This window comes from Octopus bimaculoides, chromosome Z (genome assembly GCF_046866305.1).
Source record: "Octopus bimaculoides isolate indiv1 chromosome Z, ASM4686630v1, whole genome shotgun sequence".
NCBI classification, from domain to species: domain Eukaryota; kingdom Metazoa; phylum Mollusca; class Cephalopoda; order Octopoda; family Octopodidae; genus Octopus; species Octopus bimaculoides.
In genome coordinates, this window is record NC_142944.1 from 26,577,291 (window position 1) to 26,603,311 (window position 26,021).

At 36.5% G+C, this 26,021-nt stretch overlaps 1 protein-coding gene across 2 annotated transcripts in view; it reads left to right on the forward strand.

The window, feature by feature from the left end:
• Positions 1-26,021, forward strand: part of LOC106868774 (WD repeat-containing protein 20) — a 331,569-nt gene that overhangs the window by 60,722 nt on the left and 244,826 nt on the right. For both annotated transcript variants that reach the window (XM_089364993.1, XM_089364994.1), the window contains exon 2: positions 995-1,177. In XM_089364993.1, coding sequence (XP_089221119.1) covers positions 995-1,177 — 183 coding nt within the window. The remainder of the gene's footprint in view (positions 1-994; positions 1,178-26,021) is intronic.

A 26,021-nucleotide genomic window follows, 5' to 3' on the forward strand; every position in this document is an offset into this window, starting at 1 on the left:
TAATGTCATTTGTAAACCAGATGTGTGTTAGCTGCACACCATTGATGTTCATACCATCTGTCCAGTCAATGTCCCTGATGACCATTTCTTGATATGCAGTAAAAATCTTTGGGAAGATAGTATCTCCTTGCTTGTTACCCTTCCCAATTGGAACTCTTACTGATGGTGATAGCAATACTATATGTGAGCAGTTTGATGTATTGCGCCACAACACTGCATTCATTTCACTGATGTCAAAGGCCTTTTCTTAATCAACAAAGGTGACACACAAAGGAAGCTTGTATTCATTATTTTGTTCTGTGAGCTGTGTTAAAGTGAAGATGTGATGTATTGTACTGTAGTTCCTACAGAAACCTATTAACTCTCTCAGCTGTTTATTGTTTAGGTGTTTTGATAGTCTGATGACTATGATCTTTGTAAACAGCTTATAGAGGTGGAGTGATAGTTTTTAAAATCTTTATCATCCTTCTAATGAAGCAAGATGCTATTTGACTCTTTCCACAGTGAGGGTGTTTTTACCCTTCTTCAAATTGTAGAATGAAGATTTACCACAGCTCTTCACCTCAGTGTCTTAACATCTCTGTTGTGATGCCATATTTCCCAGGAGCTTTGTCTGTTTTTGTCAGTTTGAGTGCATTTTCAGTTTCACTGATCAAAATAGGTGGAATTTCTTCCAACATTTGTGGCAATGGAGGATTGAGCTTCCCTGATGATTTAAAAAGGCTGGTGTAGAAATTTTTGCATACTTCTTCCATCTTCCCTTTGTGAGCCCATCCTTGTTCTTAAGTATTGCCACCTCTGATCTATAGAGTGCCTGCCCTCTCCTGCATTTTTTTTAAACAAAGGAAATAAGTGTTTCAAAAACACCATGCAAAGGATTAAAATTCTGACCATATTATCAATTGTCTTTTTCAATTTGTTTATTATCTCCTGTAATGTTCTTTTTGATCTTACTATCTCACTACTTGACCTTATTACTTGTTCCTATTTGTAGGCAGCAGACCTGACCAAACCAATAGATAAAAGGATTTATAAAGGAACATTCCCTACTTGTCATGACTTCAATCATCAGTCAGCATCATGTGAGAGTGTCTTGTTGTTAGTTGGCTTTACTGCTGGCCAAGTTCAACTTATTGATCCTATTAAACAAGAAATAAGCAAGCTTTATAATGAAGAGGTAGGTTACAGGAGACTTTGTTTCAGCTTTTAATGACCCCTAAAATATGCATTGATATTAAAAAAGTTTACATTAACTTTATTCTTTGAGATTTTCAGTAAATTTTGAACAGCTAAAAGTATTGAGCATATATTTTATTATAAACAGAATTGTAATTCCATAAATCTAAAATCAGTCATAGCGATAAAATAAAGTTTTTCACTGCACACACAAACACACACACAAGTGCGCGCACACTCACAATCACAATCACGCGCGCGCGTGCGCACACACACACATACACACAGCTATATTTCCAGCTGTTAGGTAGAAAATCTAGGTTTCTGATAATTTTTCTATTTAAGCAGCGCATATGTATGATGAATTCTCTTCTTGTGAGAATACTTCAAACCCATAGGTACAAGTTTTCAGATAGTAATTTGCATACTCTGAAACAAATTGTGCAACTGTGTATTTGATCTGGAGATGGCTAGTACATATGCTACAACTTTTTTATCTTATCTCTCCCATAGCTGTCTTTTCAGATAATGTTAGTTGCTAATTGTCTTCGAGCTGTCATTGTTTACAGTGGTCAGTACTGGTCATTATTAACTAGTACTTTGGATAACCATTATAACATTCACAAGATGACCCTCAGTCACCAAAAACCTGAGACATCAGTTCATAGAAGATTACCTTTGATGACTTATTAGTCACCTACACAGGATATTTGACCCACCTGGTGAAGCTTAGAAAGATCAGCACATGGTAGTTGGTCATTTTTTTTAGGTCCTTATTAATACTGATGGACAACTGTTTGTGTTAAGCAATGCATATTGTCAATAAGTAAAACAACTGCCACAGATAGTGCCAACTAGTTTTAAGCAGGTAATACTAGTTTGGTGTAATTTATTATTATAAACATATCTAAGAAAAGAAAAAAAAAGCATGCATTAGAGATTAACTTCATGGCCAACCTTCATATGAGTAAAATGCAACTTATCAGGTGGTTGATTATTTGTCTATCATTATAAATAAATTTGAGGCTATAAAAAGCTATGAAAGCTGATATTATAACAAAGTAGTGTGAACTGCAAAACATTTAGAGGTTAGAAAGAAACACACTTACATGCATATGTGCACATACATGCACACATGACTGAATGTGTTGTTAAGAACTACACTTTCGTAACCCTGTCAATTTGAGTTCAATCCAACTGTGGGGCATCTCTGAGAATCTTTGTTTTCACTATAGTCTCAGGTTGCCCAATGCTTTGTAAATGAGATTTGATAGGTATTAACTGTATGGAAGTGCCTTATGTAGTGTTTGAGTTCTTGTGCATATATATATATCTCAGTCTTTTAAACTTTTAAACTAGCTCCTGCGGAGGGCTAATTGGGCTTCCAGCTCAAAACTAAAGAAAGCTAAATAGTATAACCGCAAAACATCTATAATGACTATTTGCCCCAGTTGTATTTTATCAGAGGTTAAGGACAGATGAAAATTAATTCTGTAATGCAATCATTCTATTGTGCTAGTCCCAAGTTGCATTCCATTTGTTGGCCAATTTGTCCCAGAGTTCTTATCTCAACATAAAATTTATGAAATGAATGTCTCCCCTTTGATCTGTGATGTCATCTGACAAATGCCAACTAAGATGGTGTGGATTAGCCAAGCTTTACCTGCTAGAAATAGCTACCCAAATGTTTTTGAATCAGATCCCAATGCTGGATGTTCAAGAACCAAATGAAGGGCAAATTTTCAATCCTGGGATCATCCTAATTCCAAAAAGGTATAATATGTTTATGTAAAGCAAATATAGACTGAGAAACAGGGGTCCCAGACAGAAAGATAAAATTATGGTTTTATTTATTGTATTGACAGATAGATGGATCGCTATCCACTACATGCCAAAATAGATCGCTAACCACTACACACATTTTTTTTCTTTACTTGTTTCTCTCCTTGTTTCTTTCCGTGTTCCTTTCTGTGGAAGAGTGTTGGCTCGAAACGTTAAAGACTTTTTCAATTCCCGAGTGTTATACTAATACATCTGTTTGTTTTCTACACCACCTGTCTTCGTCTTTTGTTTTTTTGTGAATTCTCCCTAGATAGATAGATAGATAGCTAGCTAGATAGATAGATAGATAGATAGATAGATAGATATTGTTATAACAGTTTGAATCTTCCCTAATATCTGATGAGATGAGTTTGTTCTACGCACCTACAAAACTTTGATTATATAGAGTGAGTCAAACTATTATTAAAAAATATGTGTAATTCCTAGAAGATTCTTTCATTTGTCCACTCATTTATATAAATGAACATGTGAGTGATTGGATGGTATAAGTGCAGTATGGCTGAATGATTACAAGTTCACTTTGCAGCCATGAAATATATTGCTTGCAAGTGAAATAGGATAGACAGAAACAGACATTGTACAGAAGCCCATCATGTGGATTGTGCCTTGTTACACATTGTCATAATGATTTTTCCCTGAGAAATACATTATAGATATTTGTGCTTGTGGAATACTCAGCCACTTCCATGTTAATCCAGGAGCAGGTAATTTGCTTGATTGAACAACTCAATCCTCACTGCTCAATGATAAAGCTCCATAGTGTGTGCGTGTGTGTATCATCATTTAAAGTCCATTTTCCATGCTTGGTATGAATTGGATAATTGACAAGAACTGGCAAGACCAGGAGCCACACCAGGTTCCATAGTCTGTTTTGGCTTGGCAATGCCCTTCCTAATGTCAACCACTTTACAAAGTATATTGGGCATTTTTTATGTGACATCACCAGTGCTTCTTACATGGCACCAGCACCAATTTTTTCATGTGGTGCTTTGGTTTTAGGATATCAGTTCTGTTGTGGTGTGTGGGTCTTCTTGAGTACAACAATGCATCACATATTCCAGTCCCCTGTCATCTTCAGCATTTTGCGATCAACCTTCAATACTCTGTCTCATATCTTCCTGGGTCTACCTCTTCCAAAACTTCCTTCCAATTTAAGTGATCGGCACTTGTTTGTGCAACTGTCCTCACCCATCAACATTACATGATCAAACCAGCAAAGTCTCCTCTCTTGCACATTGCATGTAGTTCCTCTTATGCCGAATGTTTCTCTCAATATACTAGCGCCCTGTCACAGATATACACAGACATTGCACATCTAGCAGAGCACACCAGCTTCATTCCTCTCTAATCTTTGCATATCTTCTGCATTTAGGGTCCACGTCTCCCTACCATATAGCATTGCAGTTCATACACAAGCATCATACAATCTTCCTTTTACTCAGAGAGAGAGAGAGAGACTTTTGGTTGCCAACAGAGATAAAAGCTCTCTGAACTTTCTCCATGCTGTTTTTACTTTAGCAATTACATTTTATGTACAACCTCCTCCACTGCTAATTTGGTCACCTAGGTAGCAGAAATTATCTACAACTTTCAGAGAAGCTCTGGGACATTTGAAGAAACCAGTTTCCCATGTATCTACTGTCTTTATGGCTCCTGTACATCTTCCATACACAAACTCTACTTTCTCTGTTAACCTTCCTACTACTATTCCACTGCACCTCTTGTGAAGCCATAGCTTGCAATGGGTACACCAAATGGAATTTCTGCCTATACCCTTCCTACATATCAAGCTGGGCCATTTACCTGATGGGTGAAGAGTCCTGTTCAATTTCTTGCTTCCTAGGACCTTGGTCTTTACTAAGTTAACTTTAAAACCCTTTGATTCCAGGTTTTGTTTCCACACCTGCAATTTACTTCAGATGTGGAAACAGATTCTGCTACAAGGGTCAGATCATGAGCATATAGTAGTTCCCTTTGGCTTGTAGTCTTAAGTTTCTTGGCTATGGCCTGGAGGATGATGATGAATAGGAGAGAGCTGAGGAGCAAGCCTTAGTGAACACCTACCTGTACACTAATTTCATCACTGTACCCATGGATAACTCTTACCTTACTAACAGCATCTCTGTAAATACCTTGTATGACTTTAACAAGTCACTTGTCTACCTCTAGCTTCCTCAGTGAGCACCACATCACAGAAAGAGGCACTCTGTGGAAGGCTTTCTTTAGACCAACAAATACCAAGTACAACTGCTTATTCTTAGTGAAACTTCTGCTGCAGTTGCCTGACTATAAAAATAGCATCAGTGGTGCTTCTATCTGGACAAAGCCAAACTGCATTTCATCTAGTCAAATTCTGTTCCTAACTAACTGGACTATAACATTCATCACAACTCTCACCACCTGGTCCAGCAATTTGATGCCTCTGTAATTACTTCTAGCTAAGGCATCTTCCTTGCCCTTGTAGCAGCTGACTATGATGTTGCTATGCCAGTGACTTGGGATTATACCTTCCGGAATAATCTAGCTAATTATACAGGTGACTAGACTGTATCTAGATATTGTAGGCATCTCAACTGTGACTCCTGATGGACCAGGGGCCTTCTCTGTCTTCATATCTTTAATTCCCTTATCTACCGTGCTGCTGTCAACTAGGATAGCTGGTCCCGCTGTTGGGTTCATATGAGGGAGATTCTCTTTCTCCCATTCATTCTCGACATTTAATAGCCTTTCAAGGTAGCTCTTCCACTCCTCTTTGTTTTCAGGATCACGAAGAGCAAGCATACTGTTATCTGTCCTTACATACTTGTCTCCCAGAACATTTTGATTCTCTCTAACATACTGCCTAGAAATCTGGAACACCCCAAGTCTCTGATTTTCCTTCTGTAAGACACTGGCAAACCTCTTCTTTTCTCCTTCTGCCATAGCTAGATACAGCTGATGTATAGCTTCTCTTATAGCTATCTGATATGTTGCTTTTGCTACATCCACTCTTCCACTTTTTCCAAACCCCTCTTTTCTCTTTTATAGCCCTGGTGACCTCAGTATTCCAGCACCATGTCACCTTTGGTTTTTCACCCTCAGTAGATTGTCCCCTAAGAACTTTCAATTGTCATATTGTCTCCTAAGATTGTACCCTAAGAACTTTCAATTGTCTATGTCATATATCTCCATCTCTTCCCCCTTCTCATCAAAGGCTTCATAAGGACATCTCTAAATCTCTAGCAACTTGCAAGATCTGTAAGCTTTCATTATCTCCTTTCCATATTGATTTGTGTCACTGGGTGCTTTTATCTCTAAGTCTGAAATTGCTAACCAGTAATCTATGTTGAGTTGTACATTCTTCATCTGGGAAAGACTTTGCATTCATGAACATCTGCTTGTCCTTGTTTCTGGTGAAGATGTAGTCAATCTGACTAGTGTGCCCATCAGATTAACAAGTGATAAGATGGCTGTTAGGTTTCCTGAAGTTAGTGTTGCAAACTATTAAGTCATTTGCATCACAGAACTTCAGCAGCTTTTCTCACATCATTTCTGTAACCAGGACTAATCTTAGCTTAATAATTCTGCACCCTTCCTACCTCAATCACCTTATCCACCCATTCCTCTGCCAAAAGAATACCTATGCCATCATTACTGCCCACTAAGAAGAACTTGTATCTATCCCTCTTGCTGGTGAGCAGGCTAACTGAGGCTCCCCTCCATTGTACCTCTTGCACACATCGACATACCTCTGCTCAAGCATTTCAGTGATCTCACCTGACCTACCTTGTGCCAATGTTGATTGTAGCAGCTCTGAGATTGTGAACCAGTGAAGCCTGAGATGGAAGTTGTGAGGGATGTTTCCAGCTCAGAAGAAGATCTTTATGAAAGTTTGCCTGAAGGTAGCAGGTCCAACAGCTTTGTGTAAGGAGGTACAGGTTTCAGCAGGGATTGCAATTACAATTTCTTTCAGTCCTGTAATGACTTTTGGATATGCGACTGCTATGGGAGAGGGAAGCAGATAAGGTTGAAGAAGTTTTCAAAATTATTATCAAAGCAACAGTCAGTTTCCAAGATGCAAAAGTAGCTGCACACACGATGATAATATATATATTCTAAATCATTATGAACATCATATTGTAGTCATATATCCGTAAACATCTGTTCTGTTTGCACTCCGTTGCTTACGACGTTGAGGGTTCCAGTTGATCCGATCAACGGAACAGCCTGCTCGTGAAATTAGCGTGCAAGTGGCTGAGCACTCCACAGACACGTGTACCCTTAACGTAGTTCTCAGGGATATTCAGCATGACACAGTGTGACAAGGCTGACCCTTTGAATTACAGGCACAACAGAAACAGGAAGAAAGAGTGAGAGAAAGTTGTGGTGAAAGAGTATAGCAGGGTTTGCCACCATCCCCTGCCGGAACCTCGTGGAGCTTTAGGTGTTTTCGCTCAATAAACACTCACAACGCCCGGTCTGGGAATCGAACCATGATCCTATGACCATGAGTCCGCTGCCCTAACCACTAAGCCATTGCGCCTCCACTCCGTAAACATACACATGTACATATAAGTGTGTACATGGATAATGTATTACATGTAGAAATATGCATGTGGGATCCATAGGCTACTTACATGCATTACATGTACTCTATAACTACTCATTTATAAATACAGTTCACAGATTGTAAAATCATCACAGGCAATATTTGTCTATCTGTGTATATCATCATCATCATCATCATCAGTTAACATCTGTTTTCCATGCTAGCACGAGTTGGATAGTTCGACAAGAGCTTACCAGCTGAAGGGCTGTTCAAGTTCCATATCTGTTTTGTCATGGTTTCTATGGCTGGATGCCTTTCCTAATGCCAACCACTTTATAGAGTGTAATGAGTGCTTTTATGTAGCAATGCCACAGATGCTTTTTTCACTGGAAGATGTTCTTTGTTACTCACAGAAGTAGTCACTCTCTGAACTTTACTCAGCCTATTCTTATTCTAGCAGCTATACTTTCGGAACAACCGCCCCTACTACTAACTTGGTCACCTAAGAAACGGAAACTGTCTACTAGTTCTAGGAATCCCCACTGACATATGAAGGAATCTATTTTTTTTTATATTACTGGTGTTTAATGTACCTGCACATCTGCCACATGTAAAGACTACTTTCTCCGTTAGTCATCCAGTGACACTGTTGCACCTCTTATATATCCATAGCTTGCACAGGGTACACCTTATGGAGTTTCTCCCGACACCTTTTCTGCATATCGAGCAGGGCCATCTCCTTTATCAATATTTTGGTCTTTGTTAAATTAACTCTAAGGTCCTTTGATTCCAGCCTTTGCTTCCATACCTGAAATTTCTTCTCCAGTTTTGGTGGTGATACAGCAATAAGAACAAAGTCATCAGCATAGAGGAGCTCCCAAGGGCAGCCAGTCTTAAATTCCTCAGTTATAGCTTGGAGGACTATGATTAATAAAATGGGAGCTAAGAACCAAGCCCTATATATATATATATATATATATATATATATATAATAATAATAATAAAGGAGTTACGACGCAAAAACGTATAAATTCAAAAGAACATATTTATCTTCTTCAATATATATTTCAGTATAAAGGATTCATTAAGATGCTTAGATCAAAATTTCTTTACACATCATTCAGGAACAGATATAACATCAGAAAAAATACATTCCGTTTAAAAACACAAACCGTTCATGGCGAAAAAATTTCACAATTACAAAAAACGAACAAAATTTTGTTCGTTTTTTGTAATTGTGAAAGTTTTTCGCCATGAACGGTTTGTGTTTTTAAACGGAATGTATTTTTTCTGATGTTATATCTGTTCCTGAATGATGTGTAAAGAAATTTTGATCTAAGCATCTTAATGAATCCTTTATACTGAAATATATATTGAAGAAGATAAATATGTTCTTTTGAATTTATACGTTTTTGCGTCGTAACTCCTTTATTATTATTAATATAACCAAAAGGATCGATTCTTGAAGAGTCTGCATATCTTCACTGTCGTTTTTTTCTGCTATTTAGGTGATGATTTTTTAAGTTAGCTTACCAATTATTTTTGTTGGTAGTTAATTTATAATATATATATATATATATATATATATGCATAAACATACATACATATACTTATGTGTGTAGATATATGCCAATAGTTCTCCAATGCACATACTCTTATGTGGGCAGAATAAACAAGCATGCACAAATATCAATATGTGTGCATGTGCTTGAACCTTCTTTGAGAAGGTAGCAGTGCAGGATGGGTGGGAGGGAAAAGGAAATTCAATTCAAATTGCAGGTGTAAATGGTCCTCCATGAAGATTTCTTGAAGAGGATTGAGTTTGAAATTTCCAACCAAAATTAGAAGTACCTGTGGGAGCAAATAGATAGAGAGAGATAGGTCCATAACATCAAAAGGGGAAACAAGGGAAATTTAAAATTATGATAGAAATTGATAGTTGTACCTGTAAGAGATATTGATAGATTGTTAGATGAGAAAGAGAGACAGAATTCAGACAGAGAGATTGAGAGGGGGTAAGCTGTAGACCGAAGGAAAATCAATTATATCATCACATATACATATGTAAGCAACAAGTTGGAAAGGCTGAAGTATAAAATACAATAAGTCAGTTTGCATAGCTGTTTTAGTTCTGATGTGTCAAGTAATCCTTTAGAAGTGAAACTGAAAACCTTGTGCCAATATTCTACATATCATTGAGCCAATGAGAATTCATGAGAATGTTGGGTGAAACTATCTGCCATTTTTCTGTTACTATCATCACCATCATCATTGAGGTTATTCAAGGTAGATGGACAAACTAATTAACCCTACTTTATCAACCTCATCATAGATCAGATCGTCTGGCTAGCACATCTATAAACTATCATCATCATCGTTTAACGTCCGCTTTCCATGCTAGCATGGGTTGGACGATTTGACTGAGGACTGGTGAACCAGATGGCTACACCAAGCTCCAATCTGATTTGGCAGAGTTTCTACAGCTGGATGCCCTTCCTAACACCAACCACTCCGAGAGTGTAGTGGGTGATACATCTGGATCACACAAACAGATGGCCCTCCATAAAGATTTTGAGGAGAGAACTGAATTGGAAATTAAAATGCGATTCAATTCAGATTGCATGAATAGATGGTCCATATCATATAGTGTCTGCTTTCCATACTGACATGGGTTAGACAGTTTGACTGAATCTGGTAAGCTGAAGAGCTGCGCCAGGTTCAAATCTTATTTGGCATGGTCTCTACAGTTGGATGCCCTTCCTAATGCCAACCACTCCAAGAGTGAAAAGGGTATTTTTTACAAACCACGAGCACAGGTACCAGTTACTTGACACCAACATTTGGCCACAACTGCGATTTCACTTGACTTGACAAGTCTTTTCAAGCATTGCATATCACCAAAGGTCTCGGTCACTTGTCATTGCCTCCATGAAGCCCAACATTTGAAGATCATGCTTCACCATCTTGTCCCATGTCTTCCTGGATCTACTGCTTCCATGGGTTCCCTCTACAGTTAGAGATCAGTACTCTTTTACACAGCTGTCCTCATCCATACGTATCACATGACCATACCAGCACAATCGTTTTTCTTACACACCATATTTGATGCCTCTTATACCCTGTCTATTCAGATTGCTGCACCAGATTGAGTTGCAGTCTTTGGCATATTTAATATGGTTCAAGGAGGATGGCGATCTTAGTTTTCCAGATTTCATTTCTTTCTTCTCATTCCATTTTTTGCATCAACCTTCTTTACGTTTTTTTACATTTTTTCTGTCCAGCATTCTCGTTTCTAAAATCTACATAATGCATAAATAGAGCCTGAAAGATTGCTTGAAGATACATGGCATATTTTATAAATATACCTAGTTAAGGTATCATAAAAGCATGAAACTATTAGTATCTCTTAGTAGTTAAATTCTACCGATTCCCTGTGAGAAGAAACCCTCATCTAAGGAAATTACAACAGTTATTGAAAGAATTTAGGAGTTAACCTGGAATACTTGTTCATGCAAATAAACTGGAAATCTTTATAAGTTAGAACCAGAAAAATACTCTTTAGTTAAAAAACAACAAAGGATTATAAAATTACCTCCAAAGAAAATTTACTAAGCATTAACTTAATTGTCAAAGACATTGTTGAAGATCTACAAGTTGAAAATCGAACTGAACCTTACACTTCCAAAACCCCCAGAACTAATTTAATCCTAATTTTAATATTGATCCACAGGTTAGACTGATCTACCCATTGAAATAAGATATTGATAAGATTAGTAAATTTATTATTCATAAACATATTCCTAAGCTTGAACAAAATATTAGTTTATCTTTTTTATCTAATTCCTTGGAGGTTATTAGTTGGTTCACTGACATTAACACTTAGGATAAAAAACATACTAGATTCATTCAGTTGGATATTTCTAATTATTACATATTTATCAACACTATCCTTCTGAATAAAGCATTAATTTTCACTATGAAGAATTCAGAGTTATCCAAACGTGAGGTTGATATAGTACTAACAGGTAGGAAAACCATAATTGAATTTGATGGGAAGTATTGGACTAGAACTGACAGGCCTGATTATTTTGACATTACTATGGGGTGCAGTGATTTGGCTCAAGTAACCAATTTGGTTGGTACTTATATTTTTAATTGTATTCTGTTGTGATGACAGTCATGACACCCCCTTGCAAGAAATAGACTGGACTGAGCGATTATAGTAGTGGCTGGAGTGAAGTTTGTGAGTTAATTCAGGTTGAGTTTGCAGTGAAATCAGAAGGTATCAGCTGGTTAGTTCATTTGGAATATTGATTGTTGGATCATTATGTTGTTATAACGTCTGCATCGTTATCTTGTTGCAACACTGGTACAGTGTATCAAAACCATCCGTCACACTATCGTGTCAGTACCACATTGGAGATGGAGGTTACAGCTGGTAGCGAGGGTTTCGAAGCTCACATAGGTTATTAAACAATTTTTTCATAATACAACTTGTTAAATGATGGAAGATCTATTAGCTTCTATAGTAGAGTTGCAAAAGCAGCAACAAGAACAGCAACAGGAGTTGCAGAAGCAACTAGTACAGCAACAACAACAATTATTGGAGTTATACGCAAAGAAGTTCGAAAATGCAGTAAGTTCGTTTTCGCCAAACAGCGTATCGAATGAAACAATCAAATTACTGTCTAGCATATTTGGTGATAAAACTAATCTATCTAACACTCGAATGGAGTGTCAGAATTTAACTAAAAAAAGAGGATGATGACTTAATTACATATGCAAGAACAGTCAACAGAATGTGTGAAAGTTTTAGATTGAAAGAACTTACTCCTGAGATGTTTAAGTGCCTCATTTTTGTACAAGGCCTTACAACAAATGAAGATACAGAAATACAAGCAAGAATTCTTTCAAAACTTGAACAAGCAAACCAAGATTTAATCCTGCAGATTGTTGCAGAAGAGTGTCAAAGGATGGTAAACCTGTAACATGACGTAAGAAAAATTCAAGGAAAGAATTTCACAGAACTACAGATATGTTGACTGAGAAAGTATAACCAAAGAAGATTGCTTGGTCCTAATCCATTTTATGGATGTGGAGGCTTGCATTTCAGAAAAGATTGTCCATTTAAAAACCAAAAATTTTAGTTGTCAAAAATTTGGAGACAAGTTCACACTGCAGAACAAAAGTACGAAGGTAAAATGTAAAACATTCGAAAGTGCTCTCAGCAGAAAGTAAAATTGACTCTCAAATAAGGAAATTTGTTCACATAAAAGTAAACGGAGTAAATATTAAATTACAACTGGATACTAGTAGTGACATTTCAATCATTAACACTGACATGTAGAAGAAAATAGGGAAGCCTATGTTAGGAAAAACAGCAAAAACTGCATGTGGCGTGATGGATGACAAACTACACTTTGTAGGCAAAATGTGGAATGATGTCATTTCAAGGAAAAGCTTACAAGGCGAAAGTTTTCATTGTAAAGAACACAGCCAATCTATTTGGTACTGGTTGGAGTTATTTGACTTATGGGATCTCCCAGTAAGCCAGTACTGTAAAAAATTTAAATGGCTGCCCTACCTGTGAAAAGAACTCAGCAGCTGAATTGAAGAAAAAAATTAATAAAAAACGTTATGTGTAATGTTATTTATGAACTGCCAGTGACAGTGCATAATATAAAAATGAAATCTGCAGAGGATAAGACATTACAAGAAAGAAAGAGATGCTGATAAAGAAAAATACAAATTCAAATAATTTTTCACTATGTGACAACGTTTTAATGTACACACAAAGAGTGGTAGTACCAACTGAAATACAGAAATACAGAAACGAGTTTTGCAGAAATTCCACAGTCAACATCTGGGAATGTTGAGAATCAAAGCCTTAATGAGGAGCTATGTATATTGGTCGACAAGGGACTGGGACAATGAAAATTGTGTAAAATCATGTAGAGGTTGTGCACTAGCAGCCAAAGCACCACCAGTGAAATATCAATCGTGGCATGAGATGAATAGTCTGTGGTCCAGGGTACATATTGACTATGCTGGACCAGTGAATGGTGCACACTATCTAATCATTGTTGATAGCAGTACAAAATGGTCAGAGGTATGCAAGTGCAATAAATCAACTGTGAAGACAACAATAAAGTTCCTGTAGAAATAATTTGCCTGATGCGGTGTTCCAGACACGTTGATATCAGATAATGGACACGTTAGTATCAGATAATTTACAGGTCATGAATTCAAAAATTTCTACAAAATACATGCGATAAAGCATATTTTTACCCCACCCCACCATCTGAGGTCAGATAGGCAGGTAGAAAGATTCATTGATACTTTCAAGCAAACATTAAAAAAAAAAGCAAGGAATGATGTAGGAAATGACAAATCACTAATGAAATTCTTGAGGGTATATAGAGTAATTCCCAATCCGAATTCCAGTTCAAGAAAGTCTCCCGTAGAGTTAATGTTCACACAGAAAATAAAATCAAACTTCGATAAATTGTTGCCAGGAAAATATATATTTAAAGAAAATACAGATAAGGCAACAAGACATTTTGAAGTAGGAGATAAGGTTCAAAATATATTTATTTCAAATCATTTATCCGTATATATATGTAAGGCAAGGTGTGTGTGTTTTGTTGATATACAGGCAACACACACACACACATACGAACATGTATGCGTACAAAAAGTATGTATGCAATTGGTGTACATACGTGTGTGTGTGTATGTGTGTGTTGCTCATATATATATATATATATATATATATATATATATATATATATATATATATATATATATATAGATATATATATATATATATTTATATAGATAGGATGATAAATTGAATATTAATTCAATTTAAAACCAAGTGGCCTAGCATATAACAAATCTGAAAATTCAGAAAAAATTGTATTACATGTGTATAAGAGATGACCACTAGGTGGACATCCAATATGCTAGAAAGAGGTCATCTACGACCCAACCACAAAGAAAAATAATGTTCTCCAGAAAAATTTCGCGAAACGCCAGAACAGGACAATAAGAGAAATATACAAAATAAAGAATTATCTATGGCCTGCTGCAGTTTCGAACATTAACGTTTTACTTTCGTAACATCCGTGTTCTCATATCTGAACAGAACCGCTTTAGACACAGAGAAACGGGAGCCCTTTTGGTCATTCTATTTTCCTTGCTGGAAGGGTTCCTAACCCATGAGCAAAGAGGGGTTAGATGATGGCGGTGGTGTTTTCAAAGGGATGGCATGTGTAACCTGATGACCTCTGCCAATCAAACTCTCAATCCATGCACTCCAGTTGCAACACTGATTCTGCCCAAATTTGACGTCATGTTACTTAGTTTGGTTTGAAATAAAGAACTTGATTAGCTTAATAATCCCAACTTAATCCCGGGCAAAGCCGGGCTATACTGCTAGTATATATATATATATATATATATATATATATAACTTCCTAATATATTTTTACAAAATTTAAAAGATTTTAAAAATTCAAAAATTATCTCGTGCCTTTTACAGAAGTTCTTCAATTCATACCCAGAGAACTGCATTCTGTTCTCTGAAACTAACATGTCAGGGACACCATATCATACAAACAATTTATATAAGAACTCTATGTCTTAGAGGTTGGTCTATAACACTTGTAAACCTTCGGCCATTTAGTACGGCTATCTACTCTGATTAGGTAGTAAGCACCATTTACTAATCTGGCACAGCCAATGTGTAACTTAAACCATGGGTTCTCTGTCTCTGGCCATAATTGATATTTTACTGGCAGGGCTTTGGCAGTGAGCAGTCAACCATGGCATATTCTCACCAAGTTTTCAATATCTTGGTCTATAGATGGCCAATTGACTTAACTCCTCATCAGAGCCTTCATCCTTGACATTCCTGGATGTTCACTGTGAAATTGTTGTAATACACTTTTTTGGAATGTAGTTAGAACCACCGCTCTTTGGGCATACATCAGAATATCATTGCAAACTGAAAAATTACTGGCAACTGAATTTTTATTCTGTTTATTTTTTAAAGCTTCTTTTATTTTCGTAATATACTCATCCCCTACAGCTTTCATTCTTATATCCTGTGCAGTCACTGATAGTTCTTGGATAATGTTCATTTTAACACTATTAATTTCATTTTTTGCCTGCAGTGTAGCTATAACAGTCTCTTCTAGTGGTTCATATTTTTTGGAATTAATCTCAAAAAGCAGTCAGTATGATCAATTTTTTTTTTTGATGGAATGTAATTGCATTTTGAAATTATAATTTAGTAATATTATAATTGGTCCACTAAATGCCATAACACTTATGAAGTAGAACTGCACCTAATCCATGCAAGCAGTTCACAGTATGAGTCAGTAACCTTTTTTTAGACCATAAATTGACGGCAAAGGTCTATGGTCAGTTTGCAATAAAAAAACTTCTGCCATGCAGAAACCTGTGAAATTTTTTAACTGCAAAAATAGTTGCTAGGACCTTCTTTTCAATTTGACTATATCTCTTCTCTGTTGCTATTAGCGAGCACAAAACATGAACTACTGGTTTTATATTTCCGTTTTCATATTTATGAAGTAGAACTGCACCTAATCCATGCTTGGAAGCATCAGATGCTACAATGATGTCCATTTTGGGACCGTAATATGCTAACAACAAGTCTGAGATTAGAATTTTTGTTATTTCTTCAAAAGTGTTCTGGCATTTAGTGGACCAATTCCACTTTACCTTGTTTTTTCAATAAGTTGTTCAATTGAACTCTTAACTTTGCATATTAAGAATGTAACTTTGATACTAGTTTGCCAACCCAAGAAATGCTTGTAAAGTTGGAATATTTGTCAGTGCAGGCACATTCCTTATTGTGTCTGCCCTCAACAGGTCAGGACGTATACCACATTTGTGAATTATTTGTCCTAAATACTTAATTTGGGGTAGAAAGAATTCACATTTTTCTTCACTCAAAATGAACCCGGAGACGTTGATTTTCATAAACACAGCTTTTATGTGTTCCATATGCTGTTCACAAGAACTACTCTTGATCAAAATATTGTCCAAGTACGGGATTGCAAATTCACAATCAGATAACATAATATCCATGATTTGCTAGTGCAGCTTTTAATCCAAAAGGTAATTGTGTATATCTGTACAATCCTCTGTGTGTATTTATAGTCATTTTTCATTTTACTTTTATCTGTAAATAGGCTTCAGACAGATCTAATTTGGAAAAAAATTTTCCAGCATTTAACTTTGAGAAAAATGTCATCTGCAGTTAGGAGTGGATGGTGGTATGTTTTTAAGCAGTTGTTCAATCCTGTAGAGAAATTGGCACACAGCCTTTTTTTTTTTTTTTAATACATACTGTGGGTGCCAACCATTTCGAGTAATCCACATTTTTGATGACTCCACTCTTTTCGAGTCTGTCCAACTCTTCATTTATGGTTTAAATTGTTGCGAACGTTACTTTTCTGTTTGCTTTAAATATAGATACAGCATTTTCATTTACTTGGAAATAGGCTTCCATGTTCCTACATAGACCTAGATCCTCTGATAACACTTGCTGGAACATTTTTTCAATTTTTTCTTCAGGTCTTCTGAAGACTTGTTTTTAACGGGACAACCATTTATGTTATTGCTGCAAAGGTTTATGGGGAGGTGCCATAAATTGAATAGTTCTAACCAATCTATACCAAACAGATTGATTGTATTATCCACAACAAATAATTTTGCTTTGCGTGTCTCTCCTCAAAATGTGACGTTGATACATGTTTTGCCCGTGAAATGTAATTTATTACCCATGCCATGCACTATTTTCACTGTTTTACATAATCTTGGTTTACCAATTTTTTTCCAAGTATCTGCATTTATAATCAAGATGTCACTACCTGTTTTTAACAGTAATTTGGTATTCATGTCATTTAGTTTCCCTTGCACGGATTCTCTTGTTTTTCCGTCACAATCACTCTCTGCTGAAAACACCTTACAACTTTTTGTGTTTGAGCCTCATAGTCTTGTTCTACAATGAGAACTCCTGTGTTCCAGCTTCTGACAACTATAGCATTTTTTGTATTTAAATGGACAGTCCTTTTTGTAGTGTAGGCCTCTACAACCATAACATGGATTGGGGCCTGACACTTTTTTTTTTTATTGTGCTTTCCAGGACGACACATTTTTGAATTTTTGCAGTGTCTTTATCTTGTATTTTTTTCACATCATGTTTAAGATTTACCATAGTCTGACATTCTTCTGCAATGGTCTGTGGAGATAAATCCTGGTTTGCTTGCTCCATTTTCAAGAGAATTCTTGCCTGAATTTCTCTGTATTTGGGTGCTATAAATCCTTGCATGAAGATAAGGGATTTGAACATATCCTGAGTGAGATCCTGGAGTTTGAAATCTCCACACATATGGTTGACTACTCCAGCATAGGTGATAAAATTCTCCTCCTCATTTGTTGTTAAGTTTCAACACTCCATTCTGGTGTTAAATAATGAACTTCTATCACAAAAATTTTTGAAAGCATTTCCATGGATTTTTGAAAACCAATCTCACTTGAGTTTTTAGGCAGAATAAAGTTACATTAACAGGAGCTACCTTGCATAGTAAAAGCTTTACTGTTTGCTCCTCCAACTATGACTTGCACTTGTTAAAAATTTCTTCATAACTTCTATAATACACAAAAAATGTAACACCCTCCTCTGGATTATACATAAATTCAGAAATTGGATTAGCCATGACACCTGATGTAAATGAACTTACTGGATTTTTGGACTTCACCAACTGTAACTCAATTGTTGTTGTAGCTGTAGTATTTGTTTTCACAATTCCTGTAGTTGTTGCTTCTCTTGAAGCTGTACTACTGCATCTAATAGGTTTTCCATGATGCAGAAATTGTCAATTAACCCATGTGAGTTTTGAATGATCCTTGTCACCAGATGTTATATCTTTATCGATAAACAAATACAATGCAACACTTATGGAAGTCAAAATCTCAAAAGGGGAGATGTTGTGATGAGAGTCCCAACACTCCCTTGTGGTAAATAGATTGGACCAAGTGATTATAAATAGCAGCGGTTGGAGTGAAGTTTGTGAGTTAGTTCAAGTTGAGTTCACAGTGAAGTCGGAAGGTGTCGGCTGGTTAGTTTGTTTGGAATATTGATTGTAGCTTCATGAAGAGATTGTTGGGTTGTTACATTGTTATTATAATTGCATCGTTATCTTGTTTACTGTTACAACACAGGTACAAGTGTATCTAAACCATCTGTCACAATATCGTGTCAGTACCATGACATTGAAGATGGAGGATACCACATATACATAATGAATTTCTTGAATTAAGAAGTGGGTTATATAGAGATGACACTCTATTCACTATATATAGATCTAATATGGTTAATTTAGAAAGGTCCAGAAAAATCTTTTAAAATTCTTTAAGCGTCTCGGTCTATCTGTCGCTATACTATACTAGAACTAACTTCCTTGATGTTACTCTTGGTTTAAGTAATGAGCTATTCCAACATTAATAAGCCTAATGAATGCTTAAGATATGTAAATAAAAATTCAAATCATCCATGAAGCATAATAAATTGTATCATTAAAAATATATCTACTCATATTTCAAGACTTTCGGCTAATGAGGATGTATTTAAACAAAATCAAAATTACTATAACCATGCTTTATTTGAAGCTGGATATAAAGATAAAAGTGACTGTATCCAGAATCATAATAATAATAAATTTCTTGGAAATGATAGAATTTTGGATAAGATGGAAATTAATAGGGAGTATAATAAAACTGAATAATTTAGATAGAAATAATTGAAGCAATCTTTTTTAACTAAACTAAATAAAAGAAAGAGCAATAATGATACAAATGTGTTAGCAAAAATCTAAGTATTGAAGAAAGTGTAGGTCTGAAAATGTAAATACTAAATATATGGTTGGTATGAATAATAATAATAATAATAATAATAATAATGATGATGACGACGACGACGACGACGACGACGACGACGACGACGACGACGACGACGACGACGACGACGACGACGACGACGACGACGACGACGACGACGACGACGACGACGACGACGACGACGACGACGACGACGACGACGACGACGACGACGACGACGACGACGACGACGACGACGACGACGACGACGACGACGACGACGACGACGACGACGACGACGACGACGACGACGACGACGACGACGACGACGACGACGACGACGACGACGACGACGACGACGACGACGACGACGACGACGACGACGACGACGACGACGACGACGACGACGACGACGACGACGACGACGACGACGACGACGACGACGACGACGACGACGACGACGACGACGACGACGACGACGACGACGACGACGACGACGACGACGACGACGACGACGACGACGACGACGACGACGACGACGACGACGACGACGACGACGACGACGACGACGACGACGACGACGACGACGACGACGACGACGACGACGACGACGACGACGACGACGACGACGACGACGACGACGACGACGACGACGACGACGACGACGACGACGACGACGACGACGACGACGACGACGACGACGACGACGACGACGACGACGACGACGACGACGACGACGACCATCATCATCATCATCATCATCATCATCATCATCATCGTTTAACGTCAGCTTTCCATGCTGGCATGGGCTGGACGGTTTGACTGGCAGAATTTGTACAGCTGGATGCCCTTCCTAACGCCAACCATTCCGAGAGTGTAGTGGGTGCTTTTATGTGCTACTGACACGAGCGCCAGTCAGGCGGTACTGGCAACAGCCATGACGCTCAAATGGTGTTTTTTACGTGTCACCTGCACAGGAGCCAGTCTAGTGGCACTGGCAACGACCTCGCTTGAATGTTGTCTTTCACGTGCTGCCGGCACAAGTGCCAATAAGGCAATGCTAGTAACAATCACACTCAAATGGTGCTTTTTATGTGCCACCAGCACGGGAGCCAGTTAGTGGCCCTGGCAACGATCATGCTCAGATGTTGCTCTTAGCGCTCCACTAGCACAGATGCCAGTCAAGTGGTGCTTTCATCGAATTTGATTTCAAGTTCACTTGCCTGAACAGGTCTTCGCAAGCAGAGTTTAGTGTCCAATGAAGGAAAGGTACAAATAAGTGGGCTGGTTACACCACTGGTATAGGCCACAGGTTATGGTCTCACTTGGCTTAATCACAATAATAATAAATTTAAGAATAAAATTACAGTAAGACAGTAGGAAAAATCCAATGTTAAAGGTAGTACTAATAAAAAAGTTTATATAGATAATAAAAAGAATAGATCAACAAATCTTATATGGTATAATGCTCCATTCTCATATTCAATAGCTTCAAATATCCCCCCCAAATTTTTTGCTGCTCTAGATAAATATTTCCTCACTTCAGGTAAATATGGGAAATTATTTAATTGCCATAGTTAAATTTCTAGTGGTTGAATACAAAAAGCTTTACACTGAGATTATAGCAGCACACAATAAACAGAGATTTAAGGAATATCTAATAACTCTAATGATATTCTTTCTGAACTAGGTTTTGATTCTATAAGTAATCATAACTCTGATAATACAGTTAGGTTATCACCTAGCTTTAATATTAATTGTAGTAATAATAATCCCACCTAATTTGCAGAGGGGAACTACTGGAATTTTTTTTTAACTGTGTACCAAATGCAAATGAATAAATGCCTATGTGATTGTCAAAATAAAATTGTATGCCCTTTAGAAAATGAGTGTTTAAGGAAAAATATATGGTATATCAGTGTAAGATAATAACAGATCATAAGTATTATTATATTGGTTCATCTGCTACTAAATGGAAATCTAGATTTCATAATCATTCTCATTCATATAGAAGAAAAAGTAATTCTATAAATCTTAGTAAATGCATTTGGGATTTAAAAGATAAGAACATTAAGTAGGATTTAAAATGGTCCATTATTAGTTATGCACCATCGTACAATATTGGTAATTCTACATGTGATCTTTGCCTTGAAGAAACATTATATAATTACTTCTAAATTAATTTTATTGAATTTTAATGTGAACTTTACAATAAGATGTTGCCATGAATTTAGAAAGACATTCAAATATTTCAGTTATTAATTGTAATAATTTTTCATATATCATATAATAAGGTTAATTCTTCTAAAAGGTTTAATAATTTAATAAGTAGATAACTAATTGTTGATTAAGTTTCTAATAATTCTAATAATTGTCTAAATTTCTAATACTCATAGAATTTTTATCTTTATTTTTCATTCTTTAATTATCCAGTGACATCACCAGTAGTTGAATACATAAATAGCCATTTTTAGATTATATTTCTGTATATTTAAAATTGTTATAATGTAGAATTCTTGTTTATTTTTATTATTATTTCATTATCCACTGACATCACTAATAGTTGAATACAAAAATGACCTTTCTTAAATATGTTTATTTTTCATTTTTATAATAATGCTAGACTACCTGTAACCTGTTGTGTCCCCAATAGTTTAAGGTATCCGAAAAAAACCGTGGGCCAATTTATGCGAAATTTCTGTTATTCCGTGTGTATTCACATTTCAGTGGTACCTTACTTTCAAAGCATTTTCCCCATTATATGCACATTTGGCTATTTATAAAGATACCCACCCCTCCCATATTTATCTCAGTAACCTGTGGTTTGATTTACGCAAAACTTGTTTTATTCCATTTGTATTCACATGAGCATCCAATTCAAGACATCTCCTGCTTTTGTCTCAGCACTTCAAGTGTTCATTTCCTGATCTCTCCTGCTTCTGTCTCTTTCCCTCTGTTCTTCCAGATGCTCAGCCCTTGCTTTATTAGTCTCATCGTCCCTTCTATTTACATCAATATCACACATAAATGGCTCTGTTAGGTCACTGACGGTTCAGGTTATAAAACATTGAGGCTGAATACAACATTGCATTGAAATGAAGGAAATTATTCATACTTGTCTTAGTTTTTCCTTTTCCTTCCATGTTCTGACGTCGGAAGGAATATTTTCTCATTTTGACACTGTTACAGTTTGTTTAAAAGAATGCTTTTGATGACAACATTCTTAGTTGATTGGGTATCCTTCAGGAACACTCTGACATTCTCCTTTCGTTTTCTGCAGCTAAGGGCCACATACAGTTGACCGTGTTGGAATACAGGCTGTTCCAGATAAATCAAGACGTTGTCCATAATTTGTCCTTGTGCCTTATGAATTGTCATGATTGGCATGATTGAACTGGGAATTGACTTTGCTGCAAAGGGATATCCTCACCTTCAGATAAATTGTTATTCTTGGTATCATAATGATTTCATTTCTGAAAGTGGCAGTATTGATTCTTGCTACTACGAGATTGTTGTGCAGTTCTTCCATGTTCATATGCATTCCATTACAAAGCCTTGGAGGACTCGAGTTCCTCATTAGAATTATGGGTGATCCTTTTTTCAATTCCAGCTTATGTGGTGGCAGTCCTGATAGTTCAAGTGAATCAAGGAATTCAGTCGGGAAATGAGTGGCATCGGTACTCTTTTATGATTCCAGGGAAGCATCTGATATAGGTGGAATTGTTGCTTCTCATCATTTGATTGAGAGGTACTAAGATGTAATTGTTCAAAAACTCTTCACCTAGATTGTCCCACCAACAGTTTTGTTTCATGGATATTTTCTTTTTTCCCCAGATTATTTCACATGCTTTCAACAAATGTGACATCAAAATCACATGTAAATGGCTCCTTTACCCAGAAAAGGAAAGATTTGATTGCTATTCCTTGCATGCCCTGCTACCATGTAACAGTTATTTTGGATCCTTTATCGCAAATAGCTGTTATGTAGTTGCAGGGTGTGCTAGAAATAGCAGCCAAATCTTTGGAGGTGAAATACGTTGAATGCACTCGAAAAAACCTATGGAAAAAAATTATTTCACACCAAGGTTACAAACGGATCTTTTATGAAATATTTACCATACTTTAAAAGTCATTTTCACTTTAAGATATTTTTTAATATGTCCCCCAAAATTTTCCCTTGAAATGATTTGGAAAAAGATTAAAATATTGTCTGTTTAAAGAAAGCTGAAAATCACATTCACTTAAAAATATTTGTAAATGATTAAAATATTGTTTAACAAAAGCAAAATTAGAAACATTTACTATAAAAAACAACTCGTATTTCTTCAATAGCAAGTCACTAAGAATTTTGCCCATCATAATGTGTCTAATTGAAAAGTTAGTTTCTTCCCTTTCAGGGTTAAGTTATTTATGGAGTGTTTTCCCATTATGCACTGTTTGGAGTATTTATACCCCCCAAACCCCCAATATCTCAAGAACCAGTTTCCCAATTTACATGAAACTTGTTTTATTCCATTTGTATTCACATTTCAGGAGAACCTTAATTCATAGTATTTTCCCATTATGCACCAGTTTGGCTGTGTATCATTGCAAGCAAGCACGATTGAAGTTCATTTTTAATATTAATATTAAATATTTAATATTACTCGTGACCTGTTGGGTCACCAGGAAACTCTGAGTTTCCCGGCAACAGAGTAATACTGAGAGTTTTGATAATCTGTTCAAGTCTCAGACCATGGATATTCCTGAATCTCTAATTGATTGCTTGGTATATATATACAAAATACTATAAATCTTGCCAGAGAAGATAGCTCTTGGAAAATTATGCTGTTTGGAACAGTACCTTGGATAAAGCTGTAGCCTCACATTCTCAAAGGAAGAGGGGGACCATGCTTGTCGTAATTTTCTGTACCTGTTCACCATCCAATTCTCAGCAACAATTGTAGGGCCCCAGCTACTTGTGATGCAACTTTTGTGCATTCAAGGTCTGCACTGAGTACGCTTTATGAAATTCCTACTCTTTTTATACCTATCAAACCAGGCTCTTTCTTCAATGGAAGAAAGTTTATCTGTTTTCCTACTTACTAGTACTCTAGTCTTTGCTTAGTTAACTTTGAGACTTTTTGATTCCATCTTTTCCTTCCATGCTTAGAAATTCTTCTCTAATCTTCCTTCATATTCAGTTATGAGAGCAATGTCATCAGCATATAAATAGTAATTCTGACATGTGTCCAGCGTTAAGCTTTTCTGCAATGATCTGGAGGAGAGTGATAAATAGAAGGGTACTGAACACTGAGCCCTGGAAGACCTGCACAGTAAACTCATCACTAAATCTCACCTTGCTAACAGCATTACTGTACATGGTTTGGAGACTCTAACAAGCTATTATCTGCTTCCAACAGAAACCTACCAAATTACTGTGTGAGGGATCCTGTTGAAAGCTTTCTCCTCTACAATGTCTCAATTCTTTCTAGTACAATATGCTGTAATCATGTTATGTCTCTGCTCCTTATTAGCAACCTTTTATTTCTTTGACTTCTCTTTTTAGTACTTGGAATAATTCTTTGCTGTATGGACTTCCTTCTTCCCTTTATTTATTTACTTATCAATAGTTACTAATATGAATACATGATTATAAATTATGTACAGTGTGTATATTGCACTGTTTTGTTGAAATATTCCCTTTTATACTGATTGTTCAACTCAACTGATATGGTATAGTGAAATCATTATAGATAGGAATTATAGTACAATGTACACTATTTATAGTGTGTACACACATGTAATTTGGAATATATGATCATATAGGAGTGCACCTAAATATGTGTGCATGTATATTCGTACATAACATTTGTTTAAATGTTATAGTTTGTGCTGTAAATGGACTATCCTGTTTATATAGTGTGATTGCTATTGATTACATAGTGAAATTGCTTGGTCACAGTGAAATTGCTTGGATTAATGTTTAGGGATGAAATGTATAGTGTATTATTATGTTTCGAAAGGGAGTGTGTATGCAATGAAAGTGAACATGGAGGGGCAATGTTCTACATTTATGACTAGTTCTACTTGTGGCCCATTGTTGATATGAATATATGTTACAGTATTTTATACAGTAGATATTAATACATATTTAATTTGTGTTCTTATAATTAACAAGCTGCACAAAATGCAACATACAAAAAATATGAAGTGGCTGTGTGGTAAGTAGCTTGCTTACCAACCACATGGTTCCGGGTTCAGTCCCACTGCGTGGCACCTTGGGCAAGTGTCTTCTACTATAGCCTTGGGCTGACCAAAACCTTGTGAATGGATTTGGTTGACGGAAATTGAAAGAAGCCCGTCGTATATATGTATATGTATATATATATGTGTGTTTGTGTGTCTGTGTTTGTCCCCCCCAACATCGCTTGACAATCGATGCTGGTGTGTTTACGTCCCCGTATTTTAGCGGTTTGGTAAAAAGAGACCGATAGAATAAGTACTAGGCTTACAAAGAATAAGTCCTGGGGTTGATTTGCTCGACTAAAGGCGGTGCTCCAGCATGGCCGCAGTCAAATGACTG